Raw genomic sequence first — 17,343 nt, forward strand, 5'->3', positions numbered from 1 at the left:
GGGTTTATCATGACATGTTGCATTTTCCCAGAATGCAGAGCTGGCTCATGGTGTATTCCTTCTGCTTCCACCTGAAATCCCTGTGGGCCCTGTAGGTCAGTGGTGGATCAGACTCGATTCTGCCATTGGGCCACATGTCCATCTCTTTTGTGGCAAACACTCATAGGGTTGTACATGGGACATTGTTGCGACTCGGCCTCTGTGAGTTCTTTCAGTGGCATAGCCTCCCCAGCCATATGGTTTCAGGCTGTTGCTAGTTTATCTACCTTTTTAATGAAGACCCTGTTTGTTACTCTCCAAATCTAGGAACTTCCAGCATATGGTGGCCAGACACACCAGCTGACCTTGGAGACCCCTCAAGGTGGTTGGTGCTGCTAGCAGGCTGGCTGGATTCTGTTTACTGTAGTGGTTGTAGCTTTTCAATCTTGACAGCCATACCTCACGGGTAATTTTCCCCATTCCCGTCAACCTCTCAGGTGTCTGCTGGAAATGGCCACTTGACAGAACTGTGTGCAGGGTGAGCTGTGTCAGCCAAGGCTGGGGCAGTTCAGTGCAGTCCGCTGGTGGCATGCCCCCGGCAGGGCCCTGTCTGTTTCTTCTCTGTGTATTTCTCCTTAGTCATTCAGCCATGGGATGACACATGTCAGGAGCGTCCCGCATCGTCACTGCCTCAGTCCCTTTCCTTCCCCTCTGGCCACTGGTCACCCAGGCTTGTGCTCCCAGGGCCTGGTGTGGGCAGGATTTGTGCTGTGCCTGGACCTTGGATTGCAGGGGACCCTGAGTGCTGTCCTGGCACTGAGCTGCATGTGGAGGGCCCAAAGTCTCCTTTCTGTGGCTGTTTCTCCACTGCTGCCACGTGACACTGGCGTTTCCATTCGCCTTGACACTTGGTAACACTTAGGCAACTGCAATTATTATTATTTTTTATATTAGATTTGTGGATTTCTCCAGCCTTTAAAGTTTCCCTCCCTTTTTTTGTACTTCCTTATGGAGGCCAGGTTATTTTTTTTCCTCACTGCCCATGCTGCCTATGATTTTACCAGTCCTTGTTGAGTAGGCCATGAAAGGCCTTTTCACATCTTTGCTAGTGGCTCCTCAGGTCGGACCTGCTGGAGGTGTTATTGAAGGGGATGGCGGAAGGCCCAGAGTTTAAGGTGGTTCTTCACCTGGAGTGAGGAGAGAGGCCTCCAGGGCGGGAGCTACCCACATTCCTAAATGGTCACTTGGTTCTCAGGATGACGCTCTCCCTGGATTTGCAGTTGGGGTGCAGTGTCTATGACGAGACCACCTCTACTTTTACCAAGCCGAGGTAACTGACATAGTGGATTTCACTGTCAGGGGCCGGGGAGTATTTGGCCTGTGTGGGACAACAGTGGCTCAGCAAGGTTGTCTCATCCAGGCACAGGGTGGAGGGTTACAGAAATGCCTCTTGGAGTTTGGGCTCTATACGGTTCCTGTTTCTTGAAGTTACTATTGGTTTATCCTCGCCCAGCATCTTCCCCAGGTGTCACCAGTAGGATGTCTGATCAGTGTGAGTATGGCTTGTGAGAAGTTTCTGGGTTCTTTGTGCAGTTGACTTCAGAAGCAGCTGTGAGCTGTGCAGGAAAAGCAGCTCACCTCTGTGGGCAAATCAGGGTGATGGTATTGTCCCACCTCTCTGTGGAGTAGATGTGTGGCTGCATCTGCAGGGCGGAGCCACCCACAAGCTCCTGTTTTCCAAAGAATTCGTCTGGAATAGTCACAGTGCAGATTGTATTTTTCAAAGATGCTTCCAGAAGTGTTTCCGCAAAATGTCTTAAGACAACAGCAGCCTTTTAGAACTAAGTGTGGAGAGGAAGCTGTAAAGCTTGTACCACACTTTGTTCACTGGTTGCTTTGTGTGTCTGTCTCCCATTTCCTGTAAACTTCTGGAGAGCGTCGAGTCCAGGACAGAGAAAACGCTCAGTAAATGTTACATGATGAGTGAGAGCAAATCACCACTTTCTGGGTGTGGTTCTCCCTTGTTTGTTATTAAAAGTTCTACAGAATGTTACTGTGCATTTTGGTGGCCCAGTCCCTTTTTCACATATGTATTGGCTGAAAAGAAATCTTCAAACATGATGGAGTTTCTAAACAGTTTCCAGTCAAAGCTTTAGTAATTCTAGATAGGAAAGTTATCATCAGGAATCTTGTAAGATAATTTTAAGACATTGCATTACCGTTAATTGTTCTGATGAAGGAAGTATGTTTTCAAGACAAACTCTATCTAGATAATGTTCAAATTCCTAAGTTTAGAGTCCTCATCATTTCCAGATATTAACAAAAGTCAATATCTGGAAGTCATATGGGGCCTGTGAACTAATGTGTATTATTTCCAGGTGGTACAGCTTTCAGCTGCAGTGTGCTTACCCGTCACTGAATTGGTCTCTGTTGAGTTATAAATTGGTAGATGGTACTGTGAACATCAGCTCTTCTGAAAGGCATTTTTGGGTTTTACCCTTTCTAGTTTGGTCATTCTGTGTACGTTAAAAAAAACTCGTATAACTAAGTCATTTGCTTATTTGGCCTTTTCAATAAGGAAAAGGCAAATAACCAAATACACAAATAGGCAAAAGAGAAAATCAGGCAATTTACAGAATAAAACACGCAGCAGCTTCATAAACACGAGAAAGATTCTTGCTCTCCATAGTAATCAGGGGAAAGCAAATTATAACCCATAAGATGCCTTTTCAGTGCCTCTCATTGAAAAAAATCACAGTCTGATGATTACAAGCTTCCGACTGGACGTGAAGCTACAGTGAAGCTTACACCTGTCCATGTGCTGCTGGAGGGTATGTGGAGCCAGCTGGCCTGCGTCTGTGGAGGCTATGTCTGCACATGCCGAGGACAGAGTCCCCGTCTGCATGTGTACTTCAGAGAACGTTTTCCATAGGACACCGGGATGCTTGTACAGAAAATGTTATAGCAGTGGTGTTTATAATAGCACAAACTAGGAAGTTACCTAAATGTCCAGAAGCTGGAGAATAGATAGATAAATTGTGATTAGTTAAAAAGTTGGCATATATCAGTGGAAATAGGTTGGAGCTATAGAAATCAACATAAACGGATCTCGCCATGGTGTGGAAGGTTGCCTGCAGTATGCTGCTGTTGATGCAGACATACAAAGAAAAATGATTCTGCACCTAAAGTATTAGCACTGCATGGCTAGTTTAAATATCAGACGTAGCTGTGGTTACACCTCCCTGAAGCACACCTTTGGGTAGCGTTCACAAAGGGAATTCAACTCTGGTTACAGGGTTTCTTTCTTAACCAGGGGGGTGAGTATTGTATTATTCTTTTTTTTTTTGAGACGGAGTCTCGCTGTGTCGCCCAGGCTGGTGTGCAGTGGCCGGATCTCAGCTCACTGCAAGCTCTGCTTCCCGGGTTTTTACGCCATTCTCCTGCCTCAGCCTCCCGAGTAGCCGGGACTACAGGCGCCCGCCACCTCGCCCGGCTAGTTTTTTGTATTTTTTAGTAGAGACGGGGTTTCACCGTGTTAGCCAGGATGGTCTCGAACTCCTGACCTCGTGATCCGCCCGTCTCGGCCTCCCAAAGTGCTGGGATTACAGGCTTGAGCCACCGCGCCCGGCCTATATTATTCTTTATCTCCTTTTGTATGTCTTCATTGTAACATAATATATACGAATTAACATACAGACATTTGAGGATGACGTGGTAGAGACCACAGGTTTTTAGGTTCTAACTTGACTGAGGAAAGAGTCACAGAATCTAAGTCTGTTAGGTCATTAGTTACTGTATTCGGTCTAATGAAAAATTGGTAGGCCTCTTAAGTGTCTGTCAAGAATAATTTGGTCTAAAAATGTAGTATTGCTGTGCCAGTTGCTTTCTCAAATTACATGCAGTCTTTTGTAGGAATTTTATTACTTATTGTACTGTAGAATTACTTTATGGTGCTAATTTGGCTCTCTTAGGTTTTGGTCAGTTTAGCATGACTGACTGGCTTGTTTCTGGGCAGTGAACTTCACAGATACTACTTTTTCTTGCTTATTTTTATTGCTAGTTTGTTTTGAAGTACTGGGTGTGTTTATTCTGTTACTCGTAGGTTACAAGTTATATTTTCTTTCAAGATGAAGAATAAGGTGGTCAAGTTGTCACTTTTACCTTTAGTGACTCAGTTGTGTTGGCCTATGGAGGAGTGCTGTCTTGCTTTTCACACTTTGAGCTTGTTCAGCCCTGAGACCTTGTGTATTTAGGTAAAGAGAATTTGCTTTTTATTGAAGATGAGTTACTCGTGTTGCTTATGTAGCATTTCGAGTTCACCAGTACTTTTATTTTAGCCATCTTTTCAGTTCTTTTAAATGTCAGATGGATCTGAGATGATCGAGACTGCAGAGACTGGGAAGTTGCTCTTTTGGAGCCCATTAGCCCCATTTATAACAGGCTTTCTGCTGAGGTTTGTGGTAGGAAGCAGAATTTGCCTACTTTTTTTTTTGTCATTGGAAGGAAAAGCCTAACTCTTAGTACACTAGTTTGAGAAGTAACATTTTCTTTCTTTCTTTCTTTTTTTTTTTTTTTTTTTTGAGACTGAGTCTCACTTTATTGCCCAGGCTGGAGTGCAGTGGTGCCATCTTGGCTCACTGCAACCTCTGCCTCCCGAGTTCAAGTGATTCTCCTGCCTCAGCCTCCTATAGCTGGGACTACAGGAATGTGCCACCATGCCCAGCTAATTTTTGTGCTTTTAGTAGAGATGAGGTTTCACCATGTTGGCCAGGCTGGTCTCGAACTCCTGACCTCAAGTGATCTGCCCGCCTCAGCCTCCCAAAGTGCTGGGATTACAGACCTGAGCCACTGCACGTGGCCAAGAAATGACATTTAATATTTCAATACTAGAAGAGTAAAATGAATGGGCAGTCTCTTTAGACTTGATAATTGGAAACTCGATACACTATTTACAGATATTTTTGGTTGGAATAGAAATATTATATTAGACAAAACACTTGCATAAGAAACAGAATCTTTTGGGTTTATTTTTTTGCTAACTCTTGTGTGACCTAGTGTGACCCAGAAGTCTTTGGTCTTCTGTGAGATGTATCTTGGCAGTGACGTGAGGTCTCAGGTGGCGACATGGTTGTTGTAAGTATGTGTTTCGTTTTAGCTTCTTAAGGATAACTGATTTTGACCAAATATAAAAATGTAAAGACCTCTGCCAACTTGGGGGTTGTTTTTGCCACCTTAAATCTAAATGGCAGTCAGCAAAGAATTTCAACTGGCCATCTTTTCAGAAGGTTGCCCTACATTACAGTTATTACCAGATGCTAGCTTTGCTTTTTAAGACATACAAAAGATTGGTTTATCTTATTTTCATGCTGTAAGGCAGAGGTCAGCAGACTTTTTCCATAAAGTGTCAGACAGAAAATATTTTAGGCTCTTGGGGTCATATGATATCTGTTGCAGTGACTCAGTTCTGCTGTTACTGCCTGTGTGAAAGCAGCCATGGGCAATATATTTAATTCTAAGGAATTCCACCTCTCTGGGTTTGTGATCTGAAGCAGGAAGTTTTCTCTTCTTGGAACACTGGATTCGACACCTCACTAAATTCTAGTTAAGGTCCTAAATTTTCCTCATGAACACTACATTTGAGTAGCCCTTACTACCTCATTAAACAGGTTACTAGTGAGTAGCTTTTGAATGCGTGTAAAAATTGTCAGTGAAACTTGGAAGAACTTGCAGTGTGGCTTATTTTGTAGCCCGCTGGGATGCTGAGGACCTTGTTTTGAGAACTGAGCACCCTGCTCTGGAGGGTGCTTGCATAGCTCTGTCTTTTCTGGCTCCATAGCATTGCCAGGGACTTTGAAAGTGCCCATGGTCAGCCAGGGACGGTGGCTCACACCTGTAATCCCAGTACTTTGGGAAGCCAAGGCAGGCGTGTCACCTGAGGTCAGGAGTTTGAGACCAGCCTGGCCAACATGGTGAAACCCTGTCTCTACTAAAAAAAAAAAGTACAGAAATTAGCCGGGTGTGGTGGCACAGGCCTGTAGTCCCAGCTACTCACGAGGCCGAGGCAGGAGAATTGCTGGAACCCGGGAGGCAGAGGTTGCAGGGAGCCAAGATTGCACCACTGCACTCCAGCCTGTCTGTCTCACTTGGCCACAGAGCGAGACCCTGTCTCAAAAAAAACAGCAACAGAAAAAGAAAGTGCCTATGGTCACATGGGAGAGAAGGAAGACCTTGGCTTTTATATATTTTGATCTTAATCACTGGCAGTTGATTCACTTTTCAGTAAAAAATTTGAGTCCTTATTGCATCCAGTCTTACTATACTAGTTTATGAGATGATAAAGACAAGGCCGGGAGCTTGCTTTTGACAAAATTTAGTGGGGAAACCAGAGACTTTAATAGAAAACTATAATAGAAATTTTCCATGGCACGCATGTGTTACATGTACCATAGTATGTTTAGTTAGTCCCTTAACAATGAACTTGGTCAGTGTTATGATTTTTTCCTTTTGCCTTAGGCTCCAGTATGTCTTGGCATGGCACTGTTAACCAGTTCCATCTTTATTTAAAAATTTGGACTGGGCACAGTGGCTTGTGCCTGTAATCCCAGCACTTTGGGAGGCTGACGTGGGAAAATTGCCTGAGGCCAAGAATTCAAGACCAGCGCTGGCAAGATGGCAAGACCTCATCTCTACAAAAAATTGAAAAATTAGCTGGGTATGGTGGCACGTGCCTGTAGTCTCAGCTACTCAGGAGGCTGAGGCAGGAGGATTGCTTGAGCCTAGGAATTCTAGGTGGCAGTGAACAATGACTGTGCCACTGCACTCCAGCCTGGGTGACAAAGTGAGACCCTAGCTGTAGGAAAAAAAAGTAAAACATTAAAGTTTTGCTTATTAGGGCATTTTTTATATATTTTTTAAAATATTGAATTACAGTGTTAAAAAATATGGGCTACTGGGTATTTTGATACTCCCTTAAATTTACACCCAAAGCAAGTGGCTTACTCTCCTCATCCTAGCCGGCAGTGCTAGTTCAGTGTTTATTTGATAGCATGTGTAGTGGAGGTGGCAGAAGGTAGGTTGTGGGGGCTCTGGACTCTGTTATCTTTTCCTGAAGAGAATTATGTGTGTTCTAGCTGGTCGTCAGCTTTGCCTGACTCATACCTGAGCTCTGGCTCCCTGGACATGGTCTGAAGCAGAGCTGTGCCTCATTCCTCTGCCTTGCAGCTGTCCCTCTTTCTCTGCCTTACACTTGTGTCATTTAGAGGTCGGAACCTTAGAGGGTTTTCGTGCACCTTTAGTGCTCACTTGTTCTGAAACCCTCCTTTCTAGGTGTCTTCTTCCCTTTCTTTCCACCCTGGTGACCCTGGACTCTGGTTTTACTTTTGAAACTGGGCATCCCTAGCCGGGCGCGGTGGCTCAAGCCTGTAATCCCAGCACTTTGGGAGGCCGAGACGGGCGGATCACGAGGTCAGGAGGTCGAGACCATCCTGGCTAATATGGTGAAACCCCGTCTCTACTAAAAATACAAAAAACTAGCCGGGCGAGGTGGTGGGCGCCTGTAGTCCCAGCTACTCGGGAGGCTGAGGCAGGAGAATGGCGGGAACCCGGGAGGCGGAGCTTGCAGTGAGCTGAGATCCGGCCACTGCACTCCAGCCTGGGCGACAAAGCGAGACTCCGTCTCAAAAAAAAAAAAAAAAAAAAAGAAACTGGGCATCCCCAGGTTTCTGATTGAGGGCTGGCTGCCTGGTGCTGTGTAGCCCTGCCTAAACCTCAATATATTTGCCCTCTTTATCTAAAAAAAAAATTCTTTTTTTTTTTTTTTTTTTTGGGACAGGATACTGCTCTGTCATGCAGGCCGGAGTGCAGTGGCTGGCACCATCACAACCCTGCAGCCCTTGACGGCCCCGGGCTCAAGTGATTCTCTTGCCTCAGCCTTTCGGGTAGCTGAGACTATAGGCATGTGCCACCATGCCTGTCTAATGTTTTTTTTTCCTGTTGTTGTTTGTTTTTTAATGAAGTGATGGGATCTTTTTGTGTTGCCCAAGCTGGTTTTGAACTCCTGGGCTCAAGCAGTCTTCCCATATTGGCCTCCCGAAGTGCTGGGATTACAGGCATGAGCCACCCCTCTTCTTTCAAGGGGGCACTTCTCTTCATTTTCTGCCTGCCTTTGGCTGCTTTCCATTCCCCTTAAATGGTTCCTATATTTTGTTCAGAATTTGTGATTCTTACTAGTGGGACGGTTAGTCCAATGCAAGTTATTCTGCCATTGCTGCAGCTATTTTTTTCTGGAATAAGTATTTAAGGCTGTGTGTGTGTGTGTGTGTGTGTATATATTTCACTAGCATCACAAGTTTTATTTTTGTATATTCATTCTTGTTCAGTTGCCCAATTTTCCTCATAATTTCTTTGACTTACTCTTATAGAAGTGTACTTTTAATTTTCTTTTTTCGTTTTTTTTTTTTTTTTTTTTTGAGACAGAGCCTCCCTCTGTCACTCAGGCTGGAGTGCAGTGGCGCGATCTCAGCTCACTGCAAGCTCCGCTTCCCGGGTTTACGCCATTCTCCTGCCTCAGTCTCCCGAGTAGCTGGGACGACAGGCGCCCGCCAACGCACCCAGCTAATTTTTTGTATTTTTAGTAGAGACGGGGTTTCACCGTTTTGGCCCGGATCGTCTTGATCTCCTGACCTCATGATCCGCCCACCTCAGCCTCCCAAAGTGCCGGGATTACAGGCATGAGCCATCGCGCCTGGCCACTTTTCTTTCTTTTAAAATTATTATTATTTTTAATTATTATTTTTGACATAGGGTCTTGCTCTGTCACCCAGGCTGGAGTGTAGTAGCACTATCACAGCTCACTGCAGCCTTGACCTCCTGGGCTCAAGCGATCCTCCCACCTCATCTGCTCCAGTAGCTGGGACCACAGGGGTGTGCCATCACGCCCAGCTGTTTTTATATTTTTTGCAGAGACGGGGTCTTGCCATGTTGCCCAGGCTGGCCTCCAACTCTTGAACTCAAGCCATCTGCCCACCTCAGCCTCTGAAAGTGTTGTGATTATAAGTGTGAGTCACTGCACTTAGTCTATTTTCTTTTCTGTTAATGTAGCTACCTCAGCCTTCTCTTTCTTCTTTTTTCATTAGTATTTGATATATCTTTTCCCATTCTTTTACTTTCAACTTTCCACAAACTTTTTTTTTTTAGAGTCTCACTCTGTTGCCCAGGCTGGAATGCACTGGTGCAATCTCGCTTCATTACAACCTCCGCCTCCTGCGTTCAAGAGATTCTCCTGCCTCAGCCTCCCTAGTAGTTGGGACTACAGGTGCACATCACCACATCTGGCTATTTTTTTCGTATTTTTAGTAGAGACAGGGTTTTGCCACGTTGGCCAGGGTGGTCTTGAACTCCTGGCCTCAAGTAATCTGCCCGCCCTGGCCTCCCAAAGTGCTAGAATTACAGGTGTGAGCCACCACTCCTGGCCCCTTTCTGGAGACTTTTGTTTCAGGTGTGTTTCTTTGAAACAGTCCATGGTTGCATTTTGTTTTTCCTTTAACAATCTATAATCTATGCCTTTTAATAGGAATATCCTGTTCATTAACATTTGTGATTAATGAAGTAATTGGATTTATTTATTCTGTCATATTTTGTTTTTCTTTTTATGTTTTTTCTGTTATCTTTCCCTCCCTACTTCCCTTTCTCCCTCGCTTCCTGCCTTCTTCCCTTCCTCCCACCCTCTTTCTTCCTTCTGTCTCTCCCTTCTTCTTACTCTTTTTGTTCCTTTTTTATTCTTTCTTTCAACAGGGTCTTACTCTGTTATCTTTCTTTCAAAGTCACTAAGTTCTGAGTTCATTTTATTCTTCTAGTGTCTCGAAAGTTTACCCTTGTTTCTTTCAGTGATAGCCCCTGTTTTACAGCATGATTTGATGCATTTGGTATACGTGAAAGTAATTAACGTCTTTCTCACCTAAACAGTTGAAAGATCTTAGAATGCTCTAATATTTACATCCTGGATTACATGGATTCATGGACTGTATCTTAGCTCTGTTGAAAAGTTTCAGAAATCCCATAGAGTAGACATTTCAATGACTGCTTTTACCCCCCAGTGTTTACTTCTGTACACTCACATCCCGTTACTTACTCCCTCCTGGTATCTCAGAACATTCTTCTGACGTCATTTTCCTTTTTCCGAAGTCTGTCCTTCAAATTCTTTCAGTTCAGATCTGTTTGTTTAAAAATGTCTGAGATTTTCTTTGACAGTATTTTTACCTCTTTTGTTGAAACTCTTTTTGCTGGGTTTACAATTCTGTGTATTATTTTCTCTTTATACTTGGTAGATATAGAGAGCCTAGCTTTTGGTGTAATTACTCTTTTATTGGTAATATATCCTTTCTCTCTGGCTGTTTTACAAAATTCGTCTTTAATTTTCTAAAGTTTGATTGTGATGTGTGTAGATTTGTATTTATTTTGTATCTTTCTTGAGATTTATTTGTGCCTCCTGAATCTGAGGGTTTATATTTACTCATTTCTGGAAAATATTTTTGAAATATTTTTTTCCTTCATTCTTTCTGTTCTTTCTTTGTGGACCGTATTTGGAAGAATATTGAACTTTTCATCTTCCTCTCCTTGTACTTTAACCTCTCTTTCATCTGTTTTTCTTTCTTGCTGTAGTTTCTTAAGGTCTATTTTTCTGTTTAGTATTTCTGCTTTTCCATGTGTCTAATTATCCTTGAGTTTTACATTTTAATTATTGTTTTCCTTTTTTGTAAATTCTGTTGTTATTTTTGAATTGGCTGGTCATTCATAATAGTAATCCTAGCTTCTTGATTATATTTTTACTTTCTTTTAAAATTATCTTCACCCATTAAACGTATCAGTTTTCTCTTCTGCAGTTGATACTTCTAGTATCTGAAAAATTTTTGGTTCTAGCCCTGTTATTGGTTCTTTGCGCTGGCTGTTACTCAGCTGGTCTTCTTTTTCTCATGAGTCAGATTATGATTTTTGTTATGAACTCTCATTTGCTAGTATGTATTTGGGGGAATTATTTGAAGACCAGGTTGAGGATCCTTTCCTTTAATGTCCAGGAAGCTGGGGGAGCTTCTTTCCCACTCTGTTTTATGTTAGAATTACTGGCCTGGGGATTTTGAGGCCTGCCAGAAAGTGAATTCCTGCTAAGCTTGAAAGTTCTGTCTCTTCTGGTGTCTGCGGGGCCTGTGAACTGAATGCCCATGTCTCTCTGAGGCTTTTCCCTCTGTCCCTCTGCGTGAAGCCACTGTAACTGAAGCTCTGGTCTTTTGGAATCGTAGCATCTTTTGCACTTTCCTCTGAGATTTTGTGCTCTTACTTTGTTCCTGATCAGAGATGTTTTCCTTTCATTTCTTGCAAACTCATTCTTTATTTCAAAGGCTTTACAAAAATATTTGTCTAGCCTTTTTATTGCTCTGCAGTGTAAAGTGTTTGGGTTCTCTGTATTTTGCAGTATTTGCAGAAACCGAAGTCCTGTAGTTTCTGGCTTTCACTAGACTCTGCATTGCCAGCCATGGTTCAGTCCTGAAACAGCTTGTAAAGTCCTGTCCTATTCAGTAAACTGCTCTGTTGGTTTGAGGGATGGTTGGGTTGTAGTACTCTTCGTTCCTTGTACTGTGATTATGCAGTCCTGTGGCCTGACCTGGCTACCTGGATGTCATGCGTGATGTTCGTTGAATGAAAATATGTCATTAGGTTTTAGATGGCTGAATTGAACTTTGAGAGTACAGTACTCTTACAAATTGAGAGTAACCTGTATATTAATGCAGGATTGGTCATAAAAGAGATGAATCATGGCCGGGCGCGGTGGCTCAAGCCTGTAATCCCAGCACTTTGGGAGGCCGAGGCGGGCGGATCACAAGGTCAGGAGATCGAGACCACAGTGAAACCCCGTCTCTACTAAAAATACAAAAAATTAGCCGGGCGCGGTGGCGGGCGCCTGTAGTCCTAGCTACTCGGGAGGCTGAGGCAGGAGAATGGCGTGAACCCAGGAGGCGGAGCTTACAGTGAGCCGAGATCGCGCCACTGCACTCCAGCCTGGGCAACAGCGTGAGACTCCGTCTCAAAAAAAAAAAAAAAAAAAAAAAAAAAAAAAAAAGAGATGAATCAATAAATATGGTTTGTGAAGTTTCCCGTGGGACCCTCTCTGCGTTCGAGACTCTGGATTATGTGAGCGTATGAAAGGCGGTATTATGTGATATCATTGCTGAAGTTTCCCATTTTCCTGTAGCCTCACATAGACAGATATTACTTCACATACGTTATATTACAATGCTCATTATCCAGATTGTAGAATTGGACATCTAAAATGTGAGGGAATAACTAAATATGTTAAGTTCCTCTTAACTAGGAGATATGTTTAGGGTGAAATGTAGTGTGGATGGAGCATTCCAACACCTTTTTCTTTTACATTTCAGGCTGATGCTGATGTCCCTGTACAATGTAAGCATCAATTTGAAAGGCCTGAAATACATCAGCGAGAGTCCAGGGTTCATCCCGTTGCTGTGGTGGCTTTTGAGTGGTAAGCAGGGTGGTTATCTCTACAGCTGCTTGTATGGTTTATGCAGTAGTCTTCCCTTATCCACGGGGGATACGCTCCAAGCTTCCTAGCAAGCTTCCTAGCAGATGCCTGAAACCAGAGATAGCACCAAACCCTCTATGTATACTGTATTTTTAAACATTCATACATCTGTATGATAAAGTTTAATTTATAATTAGGCATAGAGATTATCAACAACAATAAAATAGAACAATTATAATAATAAGCCAGCACCGCTACTCCTGTGCTTTAGGGCCATTATTAAGTAAAATGAGGGTTACTTGAACACCGTTGCTGTGGTACTACAGCAGTTGACCTGATAACCTAGATAGCTACTGAGTGACCTAAAGGGCGCATAGCATATGCTGGACAAAGGGATGATTCATGTCCCTGATGGGATGGAGTGGGATGGCAGCATGAGATTTCATCATACTATGCAGAATGGTTTGCAATTTAAAACTTAAGAATTGTTTATTTCTGGATTTTTCCATTTGGTATTTCCAGACTTTGGTTGACTGTGGCTAACTGAAACTGTGGAAAGTGAAACTACAGATAAGAGGGGCCTACTGTATACCTGTTCTTCTGTAGCTGAAGGAAATTTTTTTTGTTTGTTTGTTTGGTTTTTGAGACGGAGTCTCGCTTTGTCTCCCAGGCTGGAGTGCAGTGGCCGGATCTCAGCTCACTGCAAGCTCCGCCTCCCGGGTTCACGCCATTCTCCTGCCTCAGCCTCCCGAGTAGCTGGGACTACAGGCGCCCACCACCTCGCCCGACTAGTTTTTTGTATTTCTTAGTAGAGACGGGGTTTCACCATGTTAGCCAGGATGATCTCGATCTCCTGACCTCGTGATCCACCCGTCTCGGCCTCCCAAAGTGCTGGGATTACAGGCTTGAGCCACCGCGCCCGGCCTGCTGAAGGAAATTTTAAAGTATTAGAAAGTAGGATTGATTATAAGATGTTATTTCTTTTTAAAGAAGTCAAATTTTAGAAAATTCCTTGGTATGTTAGGTTTACTCTAGTTCTGTTTCTGAAGTATTGCTTTCAATTTGGATATGATTTACTGGTGTCCCTACAACACAAAGAAAAATTGTCTTATAAAACAGCTGATAAACAGCATTAGCGTATCCCATTCTCTATTAACAGCACAGTACTATATGTGGGTATGTGGCTCTATCAGATAAAATAGAAGACCCATTGTTAAATAAGTTGGGTAAAAAGAAATTGGAAAGACACCGCAGCTCTGAAGGGAAGTACACATGTAGAGTGTGTATGTGTTTTAAACTTTCTTTAAAAAGCTGTCTTTACTGCAACCTTTCCTCTTCACCCTGAACTACCACTCTAACCTAAAGTTCTGTCCCAATTTCATCATAATTTTTAACACTGTATGTTGTTTAATGAGTATATATTTGACCCATGTATAAAAATAAATTAATTTTCCTTATTTTTTCATAATTCAAATTAACCTCTAATTTTTAGAGTCAGTTCCATTTGGTGGTGATTGCTTTTTTAAAATAATAGCTTTATTGATATATAATCAACATGTAATAAGTTGCATATATTTAAAGTGAACAATTGATAAGTGTTGATATAAATGTCCACCTGTAAAATTATTATCACAATCAAGGTAATACACAAACCCATGACCTCCAAAGGCACTTTGTGCCCCTTCGTGGTCCCTCCTCCCTGCTCCTCTCCCTGCCTTCCGGAGAGAGACTTGCCTTCTTTCTGCGCTGTAGTTAGTTTTCATTTTCTTTGATTTTATATAAGTGGAATCATAGTTTGTATTCTTTTTTGCCGAGCTGCTTTCACTCAGCATAATTATTTTGAGATCCATCCATGTTGATTTTGAGATCCATCCGTGTGTCTATTAATAGTTCATTACTTTTTATTGCTAAATAATATTCCATGTTATGGATATACCACAATTGGTGTATTCATTCAGCTAGTGATGGGCATTTGGGTTGTCCCCAGCTTTTGACTACTGTTCATAAAGCTGCTGGGAGCATTCTTGTACACGTCTTTGCATGGGCATATGCTTTTGTTTCTCTTGGGTAAATTCCTAGAAGTGGGATCTCTGGGACATGTGGTAGGCGCATGTTAGTTTTTATGAAACTGCCACCTTTTTCCAAAGTGCTTGTACCATCTTACATTCCCAGCAGCAGTGTGTTAGTGTATGGTCATTCTCTTAAATTTTAGACATTCCAGTAGGGATACTGTGGTACTTCACTCTGGTTTTAATTTGTATTTTTGTTATAACTAATGATGTTGAGTACCTTCTCATGTTTTGCCATTCATGTAACTTCTTTGATGATAGCTGTTCATATATTTTACTTATTTTTTAAAAATTGCATAGATTCTTACTGAATATTGAGAGTTCTTTGTGTTTTCGGTTTGTGTCCTTTGACAAATGTGTTGGAAAAATAATTTTTCCCAGCTTGTGGCTTGTCTTTCATTCTCTTAAGAGCATCTTCTGAAGAGCAGAAGACCTATCTTAATTGTAATAAAGTTTATAATTCTTTTTCTTCGAAGAATCATGCTTTTGTTTTAGAAATTTTTTCCTAGATCAGTGTCACAAAGATTTTCTAATGTGTTTTCTCCTGGTAGCTTTATAGTTTTGCATTTCACGTTTAGTTACATGATTCGTTTTTAATTGGTATCTGTTTGTGTGAGAGTTTTTTTGTTGTTGTTTTTATTTTTATTTTTTGGTTTGTTTTTTGCATAAAGTTTTCTATCTAGTTGATCCAGTACCATTTGTTTTGAAGACTTTATTCTCCAGGGAATTGCCTTTGCACCTTGTCGACAATCAGTTGACAATACATGTGAAGGTCATTTTGGATTCTGTTCTGTTCCAGTCATCTATTTTTGGATCATTATGCCAATACCATGCTTTATAATAAATCTTGATAGCTTTATAATAAATCTTAAAGTCAGGTAGTATAAATCCTCCAACTTTGTTCTTCTTTTTCAAGGTTGTTTTGGCTATTTTTAAACCTTTGGCCTTTCCATATGAATTTAAAAATCAGCTCGTCACTGGCTACCGAAAAGAATCCTGTTGGAATTTTTATTGGGATTGTGTTGAGTCAACAGTTCATTTTGAGGGAGAATGGACACTTTAGCAATATTGAGACTTACAATCCATGAACACAAGTGTATATCTTCATTTATTTAGATATTGTCGAGACACAAGGGTCTGTCCTGTTTCTTCATGTGTTAAGAGCAGAGGAACTGACCTTTGTTTCTGGCTAGCTTTTAAAGGATGTGTGTATAGCAGACATCCTTAGAGGACAGAGATGCAGTTTCCTTCCAGAGCAAAAAGGGTACGTTTGTTTATATCTATCTAGTAGAGATAATGTTTCCCTCTAGGGCAAAGTTCAGCCAGAGCTTGGGGTTCCTCTCCTGTGACACAGCCACACAGCATGTGTGTGGCCTTGTGGAACTGGATCTTAAACTGGCATAAATGCTGCTGCTCTGGCTATGGTTGTTGCTGTAACAAGTTCTTAGTCTCAGACTCAAGAGTTTGTGTCTTCTGCCAGCGTCTGTAAGACTCTAGCATGCTAGCTTGTTAGCTTGCAAGTAGGGTAAAGCCCTAGACCTTCCATAGTTTGAGGGCAGGTCCAGGGGGCTATGCTTGTACTCCGTTGATAACACTTACCCACCAGGGTTGGATACTTGACCAGACAGCTTTTTTCCTCTCAAGAATCGTAGAATCAGAGGTGATTCCTAGACCTGACCTATAAGGTAACTATCCGGGCTGGCTGTTATGGGCCATGAGCCAGCAGACATTGCCAGTTTATGGGAGAGGATAATTAAATAAGAATACCTAGTACTTCTTGAGTACCAGTCATGGTTTTAAGTGCATTATGTTTGTTACATTTATGTCTCTCGGTACCCCGTAAGGTAAGTATTGTTTCTGTATCATAGATGAAGAAACTGAGGCACATAGAGGTGAGTAAGGCGCCAGGGTTATATAGCTATGGGGTGGCGGTGGTGGAGCTGGGATCTGAGACCCCGACTGCCTGGCTCCAGACCCTGTTTCCCAACCATTCTATAGGACTGCTGCTCAGCAGGACACATCTCCGGGGTGGAAGCCTTAGTGCTGGATGACTTCTTATTTTACTTTATTTTTTTTTAGATAGAGTTTCGTTGTTGCCCAGGCTGGAGTGCAGCGATGCAATCTCGGCTCACTGCAACTTCTGCCTCCTGGGTTCAAGCGATTCTCCTGCCTCAGCCTCCCAAGTAGCTGGAATTACAGGTGCCTGCCACTACACCTGACTAATTTTTGTAATTTTAGTAGAGACTGGGTTTCACCATGTTGGCCAGGCTGGTTTCAAACTCCTGACCTTAGGTGATCCACCCGCCTCGGCGTCTCAGAGTGCTGGGATTACAGGTGTGAGCCACTGTGCTGGGCCAGTGCTGGGTGACTTCTCATGTTTAGTTGACATTAGGTCTGGCTTTGCTTGACTTCTGAGTCAGTTGCCCTGAAACAATATGCCCATCTCTACTTAGGCTAATTTGTACCCAGTAATCCTATTTTCTCATAGAAAGAGGAGTTGAGGCTAAATATTCTCGATGGCCCTTTTAGCTCTGGTCCTCTGGAAGTTTCTGGGGCTGAGTGAAAATTGTGATGAGTTTAATCTTAATTTATGCAGCTCTGTCTGTGGCAAGCAACCCAAGTTCCTGCCACTCATCAGAGATTGTGTTCTTTGACTCAGGTGGGCTTTTCCTGCTTAAGCTTTGGGTTATGGATAATATGAGGTGTTTGTTAAGTTGTGTTAATGCAATTTTTTTTGCTTCTGGGACATCATCCCAGGCT

At 42.5% G+C, this 17,343-nt stretch overlaps 1 protein-coding gene across 8 annotated transcripts in view; it reads left to right on the forward strand.

Annotated features, from left to right (window-relative positions):
• Window positions 1-17,343, forward strand: part of HSF2BP (heat shock transcription factor 2 binding protein) — a 121,698-nt gene that overhangs the window by 51,830 nt on the left and 52,525 nt on the right. For 5 of the 8 annotated variants that reach the window (XM_005548579.4, XM_005548580.4, XM_074033940.1 and 2 more), the window contains one exon: window positions 12,411-12,514. The exons of the other annotated variants lie outside the window; for them this stretch is intronic. In XM_005548579.4, the coding sequence (XP_005548636.1) occupies window positions 12,411-12,514 (104 nt within the window). The remainder of the gene's footprint in view (window positions 1-12,410; window positions 12,515-17,343) is intronic. 8 annotated transcript variants of the gene reach the window in all.

This window comes from Macaca fascicularis, chromosome 3 (assembly GCF_037993035.2).
Source record: "Macaca fascicularis isolate 582-1 chromosome 3, T2T-MFA8v1.1".
Taxonomy (NCBI): Eukaryota; Metazoa; Chordata; class Mammalia; order Primates; family Cercopithecidae; genus Macaca; species Macaca fascicularis.